Raw genomic sequence first — 16,785 nt, 5'->3', positions numbered from 1 at the left:
TGGAAGTGGAGTTAAAGCAGTTATGGGCCACTTAATGTGGGTGCTGGGGACTTAATTCCAGTTCTCTGAAAGAGCAGCGAGTGCTCTTAACTGTGACCCGTCTCTCCAGCCCCTCTGTTTATTTATTTAATGCTGAGACCTGTTGCCACACCCGAGTTCCATGCCCACACCCACACGGTAGGGTAGAACCAGTTCTCACAATCGCTCTTTGACTTCTACATGTGCATATTAGTAACTTACTTTTCAACTTGCAAACGGCAAAGTTAGACTTTTTCTCTCAGACATGGCCAATTCAATCCTAATTACTGAAGCACCTTCACTGTATGTATGGCGGTGATTGCAGTATCCACAAATGTTTCCAGGCATGGTGGCAATGTCAGTAATCCTAGCACTTGGAAGTCTGAGGCAGGACTATTTTAGTGAGTTTGAGGCCAACCTAGGCTGCAAAGTAAATCCTTCTCTCAAAAACCAAACACGCAAATGCTAGTCCAGTCCTGTGTTGACTTTCTCTCCTAACTGTGTTATCTGAACTTTGAATGTATTCTTCTCCGGAACCGTGTTGGGCGTTCCCACGCACTATCCCAGTCTTCTTCCTGAGCTCTTCCTTCTTTCAATTCATCCTTGTCATGTGAGTACTTGCACTTTTCTAAGCACAAGTGTTTTGTGGTTTTTTTTAAATTTTTTATTGAGAAAAAGAAAAAAAAAGTTTCTGCCTCCTCCCAGCCTCCCATTTCCCTCCCCCTCCTCCCACCCTTCTCCCCCTCCTCCCACTCCTCTCCCCCTCCCTCTCCAGTCCAAAGAGCAGTCAGGGTTCCCTGCCCTGTGTAAAGTCCAAGGTCCTCCCCTCTCCGTCCATATCTAGGAAGGTGAACATCCAAACTGGCTAGGCTCCCACAAAGCCAGAACATGAAGTAGGATCAAAACCCCTTGCCATTGTCCTTGGCTTCTCATCAGCCCTCATTGTTCGCCATGTTCACAGAGTCCGGTTTTATCCCATACTTTTTCAGTCACAGTCCAGCTGGCCTTGGTGAGCTCCCAATAGATCAGCTTCACTGTCTCAGTGGGTGGGTGCACCCCTCGTGGTCCTGACTTCCTTGCTCATCTTCTCCCTCCTTCTGCTCCTCATTGGGACCTTGGGAGCTCAGACCAGTGCTCCAGTGTGGGTCTCTTTCTCTATCTCCATCCATCACCAGATGAAGGTTCTATGATGATATGCAAGATATTCGTCAGTATTGCTGTAGGATAGGGTCATTTCAGGTTCCCTATCCTCAGCTGCCCAAGGAACTAACTGGGGACATCGCCTTGGTCTCCTGGGAGCCACTCTAGGTTCAAGTCTCTTGCCAACCCTAAGGTGGCTCCCTTAACTAAGAGTTGTGCTTCCGTGCTCCCCTATCCAACCTTCCTTTATCCCAATCATCCTGTTTCCCCAAGTTCCCCCCATCCTCCCCTTCTCACTTTTCTCTCCCCATCTCCCCTTACTCCCATCCCACGCCTTTGCTGGAGAGGTTGTGGAGGAAGGGGTACCCTCATCCATTGCTGGTGGGAATGCAAACTTGTGCAACCATTTTGGAAATCAGTGTGGCGGTTTCTCAGGAAATTCGGGATCAACCTACCCCTGGACCCAGCCATACCACTTCTGGGAATATACCCAAGAGATGCCCTATCATATGACAAAAGCATTTGTTCAACTATGTTCATAGTAGTATTATTTGTAATAGCCAGAACCTGGAAACAACCTAGATGTCCTTCAATGGAAGAATGGATGAAGAAAGTGTGGAATATATACACATTAGAGTACTACGCTGCGGTAAAAAACAATAACTTCTCTAATTTTGCATGCAAATGGATGGAAATAGAAAACACTATCCTGAGTGAGGTAACCCAGACCCAAAAAGATGAACATGGGATGTACTCACTCATAATTGGTTTCTAGCCATAAATAAAGGTCATGGAGTCTATAATTGGTGATCCTAAAGAAGCTAAATAAGAAGGTGAACCCAAGGAAAAACATATAGTTATCCTCCTGGCTATGGGAAGTAGACAAGATTGCCGAGCACAAGTGTTTTGTGTCAGTCCTCAGTGAAAAGCCTCGAATGAAAATGGATGGAGTGAATGGTGGAAGTCGAACGAGGTCAGTTTGTGTTTGGGAAGTTTCTGAGGGCGACATTGATGTGACAGAGGGTATTGTCTTGCCTGGATCATTCCGGTAACAGTGGGCAAATGAAACTGGGAGACAGAACTGGGGATTGAATGTGCATTGCTGATAGACATGAAAGAGGTCTGCGCCTGCCAAGAAACACTACCTTTCTGAGAGATTTGCAGGATTAGTTAGTAGAATTCTCCAACTCATTCAGAAATTTCAGAGCAAGAAGGCAATTTTGTTAAAAGGTTAGTGGTTTGGTTTAAATGTCAGATTGGTGCCCGGAACACAAAGGTGTGTCTGTGTCTGGGAAGTATTGCTGGGTCATGTGATCATATGGGAACATCTAACCTTTGGGCCTTGTCCTGAGGAACGCAGAACAGATGAATCCAACAAACCCCTCTCCCAGCTACTATTGTAAACGTGAAAGAATCTGGCTCCTGAATACCTTCACCCACTAATATTGCTGGGTCCCCTTTCTAAGTACTTTGTTAAATAGAAGAGATCTGCCGCCCTTTCTTTACCCCCTCCCAGAACTATTGTCTCCACACTCCTTAGAGCCCACTCCAGCTATGACAGCAGTGTCAGAGTTTTCAGAATTAAAGTGAGGTACCCTCTGAGGACTTTTAAAATGACAAAATAAGCCAGGGGTTTGGGGAGATGGTTGCACCTGCAGAGGGCCTGAGCTTGATTTCCAGAATCTACATTGGTGGCTCACAACCACATTGGAGGTTCTTTTCTGCACACACACACACACACACACACACACACACACACACACACACAGAAAATAAATCTTCAAAAGTAAAACAGGATAGTGATTTTGAAGAGAAGGTTCTGATGTATTTTGGGTTTTTTTGATAATGTTACTGAGGTTCCTTGTTTTGGAGTCTTTTTTTTTTTTTTTTTTTTTTGAGACAGGGTTTTTCTGTGTAACAGCTCTGGCTATCCTGGTACTCACATTGTAGACCAGCCTGACCTCAAACTCACAGAGATCTGCCTGCCTGGGATTAAAGGTGTGCACCATCACTGTCTTAGTCTTCTAAATAAAATAATTTAGAGACAGACTTGAAAGTTTGAGGACAATTTTATTATCCTTTGAAAGAAAGAAAAACAACAGGACAGGCAAGCTGTAAATATGAGCAGCTATTGGAAAAGGGAGCTAGAGAAGAGGGAGAGAGAAAACCTTGCCAAGTGTAAGCAGCCTCATAGCAGACGACCAGCCACATGGTGCAAGGTGACAATTACAGAGATTTCCCTGCACCAAAGTGCTGGATTAAAGATGTGTTTAACCCAGTTAGATTAACCCATAAGAGAAATAACAATAAATAGTATGTAATATTCTGCTTTTTGGAACAATCAGAATGTCATGTCTCCACTCAGGAACAGAGGTGTTCCATTCTTTTTACCAGAAAGAAATTGGTTTCCTTTAAGAGGTCTCAACAAAGCAGTGGCATCTTCAATGTCTCCTAAGATGACTATAGCACTTCCCCCTCAAATACTAAAATTATTTAGAAGACGAGACGAAATCAGAGACTAGATCTCACCCATTCCCACCATGCAAATCCAGAGGTCCAACTCCAGGCTGGTGTGCCAGCAGGGATAAGCTGTGGGTTGGAGTTTTGGTCACACTGTCAGGTATATCTCTAGGAAGGGATGCTTATTTAGAGGAAGAGAGAACAAGAAACTGACCCAGCAAACAGAATTTCCTTTTGGCATCTCTACTCTATTTTTCTTTAAATAATTTATTTATTCTTATATTATGTGCATTGGTGTTTTTCCTGCACATATGTCTGTCTGAGGGTGTCAGATCTTGGAGTTATAGACAGTTGTTAGGTGCCATGTGGGTTCTGAGAATTGAACCCAGGTCCTCTGGAAGAGCAGTCAGTGCTCTTAACCATCTTAGTCACCTCTCCAGCCTAGGTATCTCTACTCTTGATCTAGGACAGGAACAAGAACATTATGATTCTGGCCAAGGTAGGAAATATTACTTTGGTGTATGGGTTTGCTGGTGTCCTGTCCTAAAATTATGGCTTGTTTCTGTTACTGGACTATTTTGGGAAGTCCTGTCAAAGCTGCCACATGTTATAGGGGAATGTAGGGTTTCCTCCTGGGGTTCTTAGTCTCATTAATGAAAGAATTTAGGAATAGACCCAAAAGGAAACTCAAGGACTATTTTGCTAGAGTTTAAAAGGAAATCTCCAGTTTAAAAGGAAATTCTTACAGAGGACTTAGTTTGGGTTTCCAATATCCACATGGTAGCTCACAGCTGCCTGTTTTTTGTTTGTTTTTTTTTTTTAAGATTTATTTATTAAGTAATAAGTAATGTCTGCACGATGCATGCCTGCATGCCAGAAGAGGGCACCAGATCTCATTATAGATAGATGTAAGCCACCATGTGGTTGCTGGGAATCGAACTCAGGACCTCTGGAAGAACAGCTAGTGCTCTTAACCTCTGAACCATCCCTAGCCCTCCAGTTTGTTTTTGAGACAGTTTCTCTGTTATGTAGCTCTGGCTAGAACTCACTATGTAAATCACACTGGCCTTTAACTCACAGATCTGCCTGCCTCTGCCTCCAGACTGCTGAGATTAAAAAGTTTGGGTCACCATGCCTGGCTTGCTTTACATTTGTTTTGTTTTGTTTTGTTTTTTCAAGACAGGGTTTCTCTGTGGCTTTGGAGCCTGTCCCGGAACTAGCTCTGTAGACCAGGCTGGTCTCGAACTCACAGAGATCCGCCTGCCTCTGCCTCCTGAGTGCTGGGATTAAAGGCGTGCACCACCATCGCCCGGCTTGCTTTACATTTATAAATATAAAATAATAAGACTGTTTACTAAGTAAGGGATCTCTTAGTTAAAAGAAAGGAGGGATCTTTATTCATTCTTCAGAATTAGAAAATTATCTTTAGACTGAACCATGGGAAACAGAATAGGTCTTTAAGGAAAATGATGTCAAAGAAAAAAGGGAATCCAAGACAGAGGAAATGCTTTTTGAATCGTGAGCCCAAAGAGCTGGAAGCCTAATTACTGGATTTTCCTGAACAGAAAGTTCAGACTTTGGAGCGCCCTTTCAGCAAGGGCAGAGGTCAGTATGTGGAGAAGTTGGTGACAAAAGTGGGAGCTACCTTTAAAGTCCCTATCAAGTTTCCCCAAATATCATAATTTCCACTCTTTCTGAGTTCATAGTTAGATCAAACAGGGATGAGTCTGTCCCTTCCAACCATGCAGAGTAAGTGTTACTGACTTTGGAAGGTATTTTAAACTTCTTTTGAATACTCCAGAAAAAGTTCTGGGCACTTATGTATCAAACACACTCCTTGGTCAAAAGCTCTGTTAAATGTATAAGAACCACCCCTTAAAACAAAAATGTCTGTTTCTGTGGCTTTAAATCCATTTAGTTAGTTAAAATTTCAAATACAATGTATCCATCTTGACAGTCTTAAAATATTTAGTCATTCCTATAGCAAATCTCAAACCTTTTAAACTTAATTCAGAATTGTCAAAATGGGTAGCTGTCATAGAGACTTCTATCAATGAGCCCTCAAATTGTTTACTTAAAATAACCTCCTTATAATGTGCCAGGTGGTGCAAGTGTCAAATTTCTCTAACACCTGGATCTGGAGTGAAATGATTTATCTAAGGTTGCAGCTTGCTCACCTATCAGGGTCCCCTAAGCTCTTTTTTACCACTAACTTTCAAGCCTGTGATTCCCATCCGGCAGCCAATTGGGCCTGTTGGGTGCTGTGCATTCTGGGAGCTGTAGTTTGCAGTTCCCCACTGCCGACTACATGATCTACAGAACGGCTGAGGACGGTTGCCTGGTGCCATTAGCAAGCGGCAAGTATGGCGGTAGCGCGAGCCGACGGAGCTGTGACTCCGGGAGAAGGTAGGCTGATCCCCACCACTAAGCTCCAACGTTTACTTCACTAAGTCATATTAAATAGGTGCTTAGTGTAAAGAGAAAGCCTGGGTTTAGACATGCAGTTTTGGACCAGTTCTTTTGATGCGGGGCTGAAGGCAGCGCGGAGGCGCATTAGCTACTGGGAGTTGTAGTCCCGCTCTCTGGTCCAGTTCGGCATCATTACGGTGAAGATTGAATGAGGGACTCCAGCCCCCAGGAGCCTTCGCGGTGCCTGGCGCCCCGTCCCGCGCTCTCTTTAGTCTGACTGGGCAGTGGGCTTCGGACTGCGGCGACCTTTCTGGGACGTTTACTTTGAGTTCCGAGTGTCCATGGAAAATCGGCAGAGTCTCTTTATTTCTTGTGCTCCCCCCTCTTCATCAATTCCGAGAACGTTCAGGAAGCATCTTATCTGATACTGCATCATAGTCGCCTGAACTCTTCATTGGAAGTGGCCAGTACCCGTGATAGAATCTGGGGGTGACCGGGACACGCGTTGCTACCCCGTCATTCTGCAGGCCTGGTCCTAGGATCGAGTTTGGTCTTTGTTTGGCCGAGCGCAGGAGAGGAGTGCGCCTATAACTGGGAGATGCCTCCGTGGGGCGCCGGACCTGAGCTTTTGTTTTGGTTACACTCTGAGGCGTGGTAGCAGCTGGCTGGATTGGGGCAGACTGGGGTAGAGTCGGGGCTCATAACCTGGGGATCCTGATCAGATTCTTGAGGGGAGGAGTTCGGCTAAAAGGTGTGTCGACCCTTCGGAATTGTGTGCGAACGCGCGGCGCGCTTTTCTAGTTTCATCCATCAAGAAGGGGCTCGTGACACCTCTCGTGCTAAGAAAACCGAGAAACATTGAAACCGTCTAGGAGAGCTGTCCCGAGAAATTATTTCCTAGGGTAGTCCCAGTCTGCTGGTAAATTTGAAATTGGCAGTTAGTTTGGCCCCGCCCCCTATGCCTGTGATAGCTACTTTTCCTAAACCTCTTTAGCACTCCAAGACAACAGATAGGAGTAGCAGTTGGCATTTACAGAGCCACTTTTTAAAAGCCAGATGATATTTTGGGCAACTTTCTTATATTATTTCACTTTTGGGGGGGGCGGTTTCAAGACGGTTTCTCTGTAGCTTTAGAGCCTGTCCTGGAACTAGCTCTTGTAGACCAGGCTGGCCTCGAAGTCACAGAGATCCGCCTGCCTCTGCCTCCCGAGTGCTGGGATTAAGGGCGTGCGCCACCACCGCCCTGCTATTTAACGTTTTTATGTAGACCATTTTTTATATTGAATTCTCGCTTTTTTCTTTCTTTTTTTTTTTTTAGACAGGGTCTCATTTTGTAGTTGTGTCTGGCCTAAAACTCATTGAAATCCTCCTGCCTTTGCCTTTCCAGTGCTAAGATTAAAGATGTGTACTACCAGAAGTGTACTACCCCCCTCCCCCCTTTTTTTTATTTTTCGAGACTAAATTCTCTGTGTAGCCCCTCACCTAGAACATGCTCTGTAGACTAGGCTGGCTTCGAACTCACAGTCTCCCAAGTGCTGGACTTAAAGCTGTGAACCACCACTGCACGGCTTTTTTGTTTTGTTTTCTTTTCAAGAAAAGTTTTCACTATGTATCTTCTCTCTGCCTGTCCTGGAACTCATTATATAGATAGGCTGGCCTCAAACTCAACAGAGATCCACCTGCCTCTGTCTCCTGAGTACTATGGTTATCGTTCACAACTTATAGAGAAGGAAAGTTAACTCAGCATTTTGCACATACAGAGGAAAGACGCTGGCGGGCACAGTGAGGGGGCAGCCAGCCTCTTGGAGAGAGGTCTCAGTTATCAAACCTGACAACACCTTAATTGGGGGGGGGGTTTCAGACTGAAAAAATGAAGGAGAAAAAGAGAAGGAAACTTGTCCATAGTGGTTAACTAGGGAGCTATAGTCCGAAACCATATTTTATTGAGTGTTGTCTGCCAGGTCTGAGGCTAAGTACAACTTATTTGGCTTCTTTACACCAACCTTGTGAAATCAGAGAATCATTTTATTCTATCGATTAGTTAACTATGCTTGATTTTCAAAATACTTCAAAGCGACTGGGGAGATAGTTTAGTGGTACAGTGCTTGTTGTGCAAGAGTGAGGACCCGAGTTCAATCCTCCAAATCCAAGGGAAATGTTGAGTTTGGTGCCTGGAGCTTGTAATCTCAGTGCTGGGAAGGTGGATACAGGCAGATCCTTGGGGCTCGCTAACTCATCAAACTAGCCTACTCTGTTTGATGAGTTCCAGGCCAGGGAGAAACCCTGCCTTGAAAAACAAAGTGAGGGCTGTAGAGCTGGCTCAGTGGGTATGAGCACTTGCCTTGGAAGCATGAGGGCTGGAGTTGAAATTCCTGTGAAAAGCCCCCAATGCCTGTAGACCTAGTGATGCCTGCAATGCTGTGGAGCCTTGCTGACTTCCAGGTTCAGTGAGAGAGTGTTCATCCAGAGAATAAGAGAGTGACAGAGCAGGACACCCAGCATTTTCTTCAGGCCTTCTTGGGCATGCATGATGTGTCCCCCTAACTCCTCTCCTGTCACACACTACTTTGGGCACTTGAAGATATACTTGTAGTTATAAAGAGTTGGATCTCTATAAAAAATTTTAGTTCTAGGGTCTGATGTGGTGATAGCTATAATCCCAGCACTTGGGAAGTGGAGGACCCATCAAGAGTTCAAGTCCAGCCTTAGACACATAGAGTTTATGCTAGCCTGGTCAGCTTCAGACCCTGTCTCGAATCAAACAAAATAAAACAACAGCAAAAGAAAAACAACCCAAAACAAAGAAAAAGTTTGAAGGATAAGAAAGGGGAAAATAAAATATATAAAGAATGAAAACCCAGATAATAAAACCGAAAAACTCAAAAAAGAAACTTAAGCCCTAATTTTAAAATACTGTTGTTGGGTATAAAATAGGGGAACTTCAGGGCCTTGCATGCTAGGCAAAGGCTTTGCTTCTGCCCTATACCCCAGCCTGTAACTTGGAAATTCTGAGGAAACGTGTATCGTTACAGCTCTAGATTGCTATCATTTTAAATTCTTATATTTATTGTGCATTGATGTATTTTAAAATATGTATGCACATTTTTTTTTTCAGTGTAAAATGCTAAGCTCAGCTGTCACATTTGCTTTCTAACAAGTTGTCTTCTCTTTTTAAGGATCAGTGGTGAACTGGTCAGGGCAGGGACTACAGAAATTAGGTCCCAACTTGCCCTGTGAAGCTGATGTTCACACATTGATTCTGGATAAAAATCAGATTATTAAACTGGAAAATCTAGAGAAATGCAAACAGTTAATACAGGTGGGTATGAGTTACATAAGACTATTTTATTACTAAACAAAACCAAAAAGTTATTCTACATGTGTTGAAAGCGGTAAATGTTGCCTTAAAATTTTATATGCTAACTTCTGAAGATGAATATGTATATATTGCATTTATAGTGGTCTAGAAAAACAGTGTTAAAAAGTGGAAATAGGGCCAGGAAGATGGCTCAGTAGGTAAGAGGGGTTGTGCAGAGGCCTAAAGTTTGATCTGTGTGTGCCCCAAGGCAGGAGAGAACTGACTTCTGAGAGTATGCTGGTGACATTTGATTGTGTGCCTGTGGCGAACCTCTCGACCAGCGAGAAAGAACGACCACCACACCAGGATTCTACTCAGATCACGCTTTACTGGAGTACCCTTGATTGATGGGGAGCAGGAAACGAGAGGGGCAGGAAACGAGGGGCAGGAAGGGAAGGGCAAGGAGCGAAGGGGAAAGAGAGCATGAAGTGAAGGGGTGAAGGGCACTGAGGCAGCTGCTTAAATAGGGAATTGGCACACGGGTCGCCCTGTGATTGGCTGCCACCAACAGCTGACACCAGACCGCATCGGGATAGGCTCAAGGATCCTCATCCACCGTGCATGCGGGAAGCGGGGGACACGCAGCTCTCAAAGGCATAGCCAAATATGGAGTTGTTTATTTCCAACAAGACAGGATGTCGGCGCCATCTTGTAATGGCGATCCTGTCAGGCTCACTACATGTGCCTGCTCCAGAGTGCCTGCAAGTGCGCTACTTGCACACACACACACTCTCTCTCTAAAGTTGTTTAATATCTTGTTTATTTGCTTTATTTATGTTTATTTGTGCATATCTGTATGAATGTTTGCCATGTGTATATGACATGAGTACATGTGGAGGCCGGGAGAGGGTCAGATCCCCTGGAGCTGGAGGGTGGCAATACACGTGGTTGTGAGCCACCTGACTTGGGTCTAGGAACTGAACTCTGATCCTCTGGAAGGATAACAAGTGCCATCTTTCTAGTCCCATAAATAAATATATGTATATTTAAAGAGAACATTATATGTTGACAAATATTGTGTTAACATAATTTCTACTTCATGTTGGAGGTAAAGAGTTTATTCATCCAAGAATGTTGGGGTTGGATGTGTTGAGTGCTAAGAGTACATGCTTAGCATACTCGGAGCTTGGTCGTTAGTACTCTACCAAAGCTAGGAAATAAACAAGAAATGTTTATTTAGTATACCTAATGTTATGAAGACAATTTTTGTGGAGCTTATATATATATGAAACAGTGAATTCCTGGGCACCCAGGGCTATACAGAAAAGCCCTGTCTTGAAAAAACAAAAGAAAAACAAAAACGAAACAAAACCCACAACAGCCATGTCATACCTAGAAGTCAATATTCCATGGTTTTCCCCTTTTCCCTGTTCTTAGGTTCTTTCTACCCTTTCTCCTACCACACTCCTGGAGCCCTGGAAGGGATGTTACAAATGTCTTACTTCCGGCTGGGCACGTAGCAGCTATTTATTTGTTTCCTGCAGTTTGATCAGCTATGAGTCTCTGCAGTTGCCACTAATCTCTGAATAGAGCTGACAGCACTAAATAGCTGACCCTGTTCTGTGCTGTGCATGCAGCTATTTAGAAGGCAATTTGATGCGAATATTATGTCCTCTTAGCAAAAGTCATCAGTCTCTTCTTCGCTAGGCTATGTCATCTCCAGCCACGGGTTTTTGGCTGGGTTTACACTAACACACGTGAATTTTTTCCTGTGGAGCAGGCATCAGTTGGTTACCCCATAACAGGCTTAACCTATACTTTTTGTTGATTAGAAGAACAAACAAGTTATATTGTAGGTAATAGATGTATATAATATGTGTAAAAAATAGAAGGTGTGTGTGTGTCTATTTGGGTAATGTCTGGCCATCTACCACAGTGTAAAAGTAATATGTGTGGACATATATATTTGTTTCTAGGAATAATAATGTTCCCTTTCCATAGTTGTCAGTGGCTAATAATCGGCTGGTTCGGATGATGGGCGTGGCCAAACTTACTCAACTCCGGGTGTTAAATTTACCTCATAATAGTATTGGCTGCGTGGAAGGACTGAAGGACCTAATCCACTTGGAATGGCTGAATTTAGCAGGAAATAATCTGAAGGTGAATGGCTTTTTTTTTTCTTGGTAATTAACTTTTGATTTTTTTTTTTTCATAGCAAATCTGTTCTCTGTGAAAAAGAAACATGGCAACTATAGAAATAAATAGACTAAAAAATGAAAATATCTACTTCTACAATCTGTATTAACATAAACTTTAAAAAGCCTCCATTATGAACATATACCATAGTATAGTATTCTTTCAAATGTGAACAGAGAATCTATATTATACTTGAAAAAATAAATCAAATACTAGAATCATGAGGAAAGAGATTTTTTTTCCCACTGAGTTAAACTTTTTTTTTTTTTTTTTTTTTTTTTTGGTTTTTTGAGACAGGGTTTCTCTGTGGCTTTGGAGCCTGTCCTGGAACTAGCTCTGTAGACCAGGCTGGTCTCGAACTCACAGAGATCCGCCTGCCTCTGCCTCCCGAGTGCTGGGATTAAAGGCGTGCGCCACCACCGCCCGGCACTGAGTTAAACTTTTAAGTAAAATTTTAATGGTAGATGGAAATTTTTTTTAAGTCAATAGATCTGTATTCTATCTTTCCTACTATGTACACAGGGATATATAATTTTGGACAAATTAGCAAACATTTCTGTATCTGTTTTCTGATGTGCCAGGTAAGGGGACTAGAGTAAATGATAAAAACCGTTGCCTTTACCGAGCAGCCACCTGCTGCTAGGTACTTTCCTAAAGGTCTCTAGTGAGCGCATGTCAGCCTGCAAGCTGTCAGGCTTATGTAGATAGGGAAACTGAAGTACAGAGAAGCTAATGCTTGTTCCAATTCATACATCCAAGAAATTGCAGAGCCCAAAATTAAAAATATATGTATATATTTTTACTTCATTCTTGAAGAATTTCACACAACATGCAGCATATTTTGATTATATTCATCTACCACGCCTTCCCTAACTTTCCAGATCCATTCCCACCTCCTTACCCAACTTGATTTCCTCTCTTTGTATGTATTTTTCTAAAAAATAACCCACTGAATCGAATTTATGCTGTCTATGTCTTCTGGGTGTGGTGCCGTCCACTGGATGTGATTGACTTACTAGGAGTCATACTCTTAAGGACAGCTGAGCGTCCCTTTCTCAGAAGCCATTAACTGTCTGTAGGTCCTCGGGGGTGGGGCTAGGAAGCCTTCTCCCTCTGTGCTAAACTGCTAACTGGCTTGCTCTTGTGCAGGTCATGACCTCGGCTGCTGTGAGCTCAGGAGTGCCGTGGTCCCATAATGCCTAGAAGACACTGCCTTGACTCTGGTCCTCCCTGACCGTGGAGCCAGGATTTAATAGACTGTGTGGCTTCTTTATAAATTTGTGAATTCTTTTCTCTGCTCGCAGCTCGATGCCGTTGAAATTTCTTTGGGCTCTATATACCTGAGATGGTATGAACTGCTTGGTGTCCTTGAAAGCTTGCTTCTTTCTGAATTTTGCTCTCCCTTTCCCCTTTGTCTTGCTCAGCTCTGCTGCTGTGCGTCTAGTGACAAGAGGAGGCGGGGGCTCAGCTGCAAAGAATTAGGGACCAATTTCGATTTTTGATTTTACGTGCACGGACTGATGTGATGCTTTTCTTGTAATAGACCATGGAGCAAATCAGTAGCTGCACAGCGCTACAGCACCTGGACTTGTCGGACAATAGCATACCCCAGATAGGTGACCTGTCAAAACTGGTGTCTTTGAAGGTAAGGGGTCTTCTGTTACCTCTTAAAATGATCACAAATAAAAAGTTACTAAAGGTGTGGTCTCATTGGCATAAACTCAGCCTGCCATATATTGTGTATTAAGAATGCCCCCCCCTTCCCCTTTTGAAGGAGTCTCCCAGTAAAGCCTAGGCTCACCTCTCAGGGCCACCAAGCGCTTTCTTAATTTTTCCAGAGTGCTGGAATTACAGGTGTTTGCCAATATGCTTGCCTGGTTGTTTTTGTTGTAACAACTTAGGAACTTTTTTTCCCTTTCTCTTTTTGGAAACAAAGTCTAACTGTATTGCCCTGGTTATTTCTGGAACTCCTGAGCACAAGAGTATGTACTCTTGAGGCGCAAGAGCGCGTAGGTCATCCCAAATTGATTGTTAGTTCCTATAAGTGATTTATTTATTTTATATGAAAGTAGTCATTGTAGTTAGTTATTTCTTTTTTATTTATTTATTTTTTTTGATTTTTCGAGACAGGGTTTCTCCGTAGCTTTTGGTTCCTGTCCTGGAACTAGCTCTTGTAGACCAGGCTGGCCTCAAACTCTGCCTCTGCCTCCCGAGTGCTGGGATTAAAGGCGTGCGCCACCACCGCTTGGCAGTTAGTTATTTCTTATTTCCCATCCTCTGAATGTGATGAATTTAGCTAATGCTAGGGACTTTAATATATATATCTCATACACACACACACACACACACACACACACACACAGTATTCTGGTAAAGTTTAAAGTAATCCATCCTAAAGTCAAGTTTTTTTTTTTATATAAGATCTCTCTATTATATAGCTCTGTCTGTCTGTCTGTCCTGGCTATGTAGACCAGACTGATCTCAAACTCACAGAGATCCAACTGCCCCTGCCTCCAGATTGCTGGGATTAAAGGCATGTGCCACCATGCCCAGCTTTATAATATATATATATATATATATATATATATATATATATATTAGATGAGGTATCACTATCTTGTCTAGGTTGGTCTTGAATGCAAGTGGTCCATTTGCCTAAGTCTTCATCCAGCTGTCTGTTTGGTGTGTCAAATTCAGAGATCAGCCTGCCTCTGCCTCCTCAGTGCTGGGATTAAAGGCGTGTGCTACCACATCCGTATTTATTTTGATATTTTAAAAGGAAATAAATAACTATGTTGGAAATTGCTTTGTATATTAACTGAAATTGTATATCATGCTAGTTTCTCATAGCAAAGCCAGATAATACATCAATTATGTGTTCTTGGATAAGTCTTAAACCCTTGTTGGGCTAAAGACCACTTAGGAGCTTTCTAAGTATTAATCTTTGAATTGTGTGATGAGAAGTATAACAAAATAGGTCTTTTTATTCTTGCATGCACCGTTTTGGCATTGGCAAGTCAATTTATTTATAATTTGTTGATTTGTATTTTTTTTTTCTTTCAAGACCTTGCTTTTACATGGAAACATCATCACTTCTCTTAGAATGGCACCTGCTTATCTACCCAGAAGTCTTTCTATATTGTCTTTGGCAGAAAATGAAATCCGAGACTTAAATGAGGTAAAATTTGACTCTGGGATCTTTCCTTCTGGGATCCAAGAAGGAAAACGTCCAGGACTCTGTTGGATCCAGGAAGGAAAAAGTCCAGGACTTTGTGGGATCCAGGAAGGAAAAAGTCTAGGATTCTGTGGGATCCAGGAAGGGGAAGTCCTGGACTCTGTGGGATCCAGGAAGGACAAGTCCTGGACTCTGTGGGATCCAGGAAGGACAAGTCCTGGACTCTGTGGGATCTAGGAAGGACAAGTCCAGGAGAGATAGGAGAGGTTCTCAAGCTCATTTTAGATCACCTTGGGAGAATTACTGCCCTGGTGAAATATCTGGCCCTAGAGCATCAGCATCTTCCTTTCTCCTTTTTCTTAACATTGGAGGTCAGCAGGCTGGATTTCAGTTGTAATGCTACCATTATCATCACTGGTGATTGGTAGGAGAGAGACATCCACTTTCCATGGCTTCTATTATGTTTCCCAATAGGATTTTCTCAAGTCAGGCAAAGTCCTTTATGTCTGTAATCTCAGCACATAGTAAATAGACAACAGGAGGGTTAAAGCTGAAGATCAGTCTGGGTTAAATGAGACCCTGCCTCAAAGAAAGCAAATATGGTTTTCTTAATTAGGAAATAATGCTGATGTTTTTCCTTGTGCAGCAAGGACAAATGACCAGGTTTTAGAATTTTGGAAGTCAGTGGCTAACAGTAGAGAATTGCTTAATGCTTTTTAGAACAAGAGGGAAATTGTGACATTCTCATATGCTGCCAAAATTATGTAATCAGCGGAAGCCCTGTGCTTGACACTGAACATTCATTTTGTTCAACAAGGATGTCTTTTGTTTTAGATCTCGTTCTTGGCCTCTCTCAGTGAGTTGGAGCAGTTGTCAATCATGAACAATCCTTGTGTGATGGCAACACCGTCCATTCCAGGATTTGACTATCGGCCGTACATTGTCAACTGGTGCTTAAACCTCAGAGTACTGGATGGATACGTGATTTCTCAGAAGGAAAGGTGAACATGATCTGCTTAACATGGTCTCAATCAAGGAAAGATCATTTCTAGTTTGCTATGGATTAATTACTGAATTTTTCTAAAAAGTGTATATTTACAAATTAAAAATGCTCAGATAAGCTGTTTCCGTCGGTACCTCCATCATGGTCTTGACCCCTTTGCTCATATTGCTCCTGCCTCCCGTTGACCGGACTTTGGGAGCTTAGCCCAATCATTGTTCTGCTGTGGACCTCTGTATCTGCTTCCATCAGGTGCTGGATGAAGGTTCTATGATGACATTTAAGATAGTCATCAAGCTGGTTGTTGGTGGTGTATGCCTTTAATCCCAGCACTTGGGAGGCAGAGACAGGTATCTCAGTGAGTCTGAGGCTAGCCTGCTCTACAAAGCTACTTCCAGGACAGTCAGAGCTGTTACACAGAGAAACCCCGTCTTGGAAAAACCAAAAAGAAAAAAAAAATAGTCATCAATCTTACTACAGGACAAGGCCAGTTCTGTCACTCTCTCCACAATTGCTTAGGGTCTTAGCTGGGCTTATCTTTGTGGATTCTTGGGAATTTTTCTAGTGCCAGATTTCTTGCTAGCCTCATAATGGCTTTCTCAGTCAAGATATCTCTTTCCTGCTCTCCCTCTCTGTCCTTCCACCATCTTGAACATCCATTCTGTTCAGTTCTCATCCCCGCTCACCTTACTCCCCTCCCCTTCTACCCTCTCTTCTCCTCCGACCCCCACACTCCCAATTTTCTCGGAAGATCTTATCTGTACAGCTTTCCTGAGCTAATGGGAGCTCACTGACGGTGGGGGAACCAGCCTAGGCCCTCTGAATGTGGGTGACACTTGTATGACTGGGGCAGACTGTGGGGCCACTGGCAGTGAGACCAGTACTGGCTTTTTGGAACCCATGCTCTTTGGAGGGATACCTTGCTTAGCCTAGATATAGTGGGGAGGGCCTTGGTCCTGCCTCAAAGCAATATGCTAGACTTTGTTGACTTCCCATAGGAAGCCTTACCATCTCTGAGGAGTAGATGGGGGGTGGTGTGGGAGAAAAGGTGGAGGGAGCGGGAGAAAGGGAGGAAGTGGGAACTGGGAT

The 16,785-nt window shown here is 43.2% G+C and overlaps 1 protein-coding gene across 1 annotated transcript in view; it reads left to right on the top strand.

Annotated features, from left to right (window-relative positions):
• Positions 1–5,909: 5,909 nt before the first annotated feature.
• Positions 5,910–16,785, top strand: part of Cep97 (centrosomal protein 97) — a 31,839-nt gene continuing 20,963 nt past the window's right edge. The window contains exons 1-6 of the mRNA XM_075964398.1: positions 5,910–6,024; positions 9,204–9,346; positions 11,327–11,485; positions 13,065–13,166; positions 14,586–14,699; positions 15,531–15,697. Coding sequence (XP_075820513.1) covers positions 5,982–6,024; positions 9,204–9,346; positions 11,327–11,485; positions 13,065–13,166; positions 14,586–14,699; positions 15,531–15,697 — 728 coding nt within the window. The 5' untranslated portion in view covers positions 5,910–5,981. The remainder of the gene's footprint in view (positions 6,025–9,203; positions 9,347–11,326; positions 11,486–13,064; positions 13,167–14,585; positions 14,700–15,530; positions 15,698–16,785) is intronic.

This window comes from Microtus pennsylvanicus, chromosome 1 (genome assembly GCF_037038515.1).
Source record: "Microtus pennsylvanicus isolate mMicPen1 chromosome 1, mMicPen1.hap1, whole genome shotgun sequence".
Lineage (NCBI taxonomy): Eukaryota > Metazoa > Chordata > Mammalia > Rodentia > Cricetidae > Microtus > Microtus pennsylvanicus.
The sequence above is the reverse complement of the archived record's forward strand: the minus strand, read 5'-3'. Positions and strand labels throughout refer to the sequence as shown.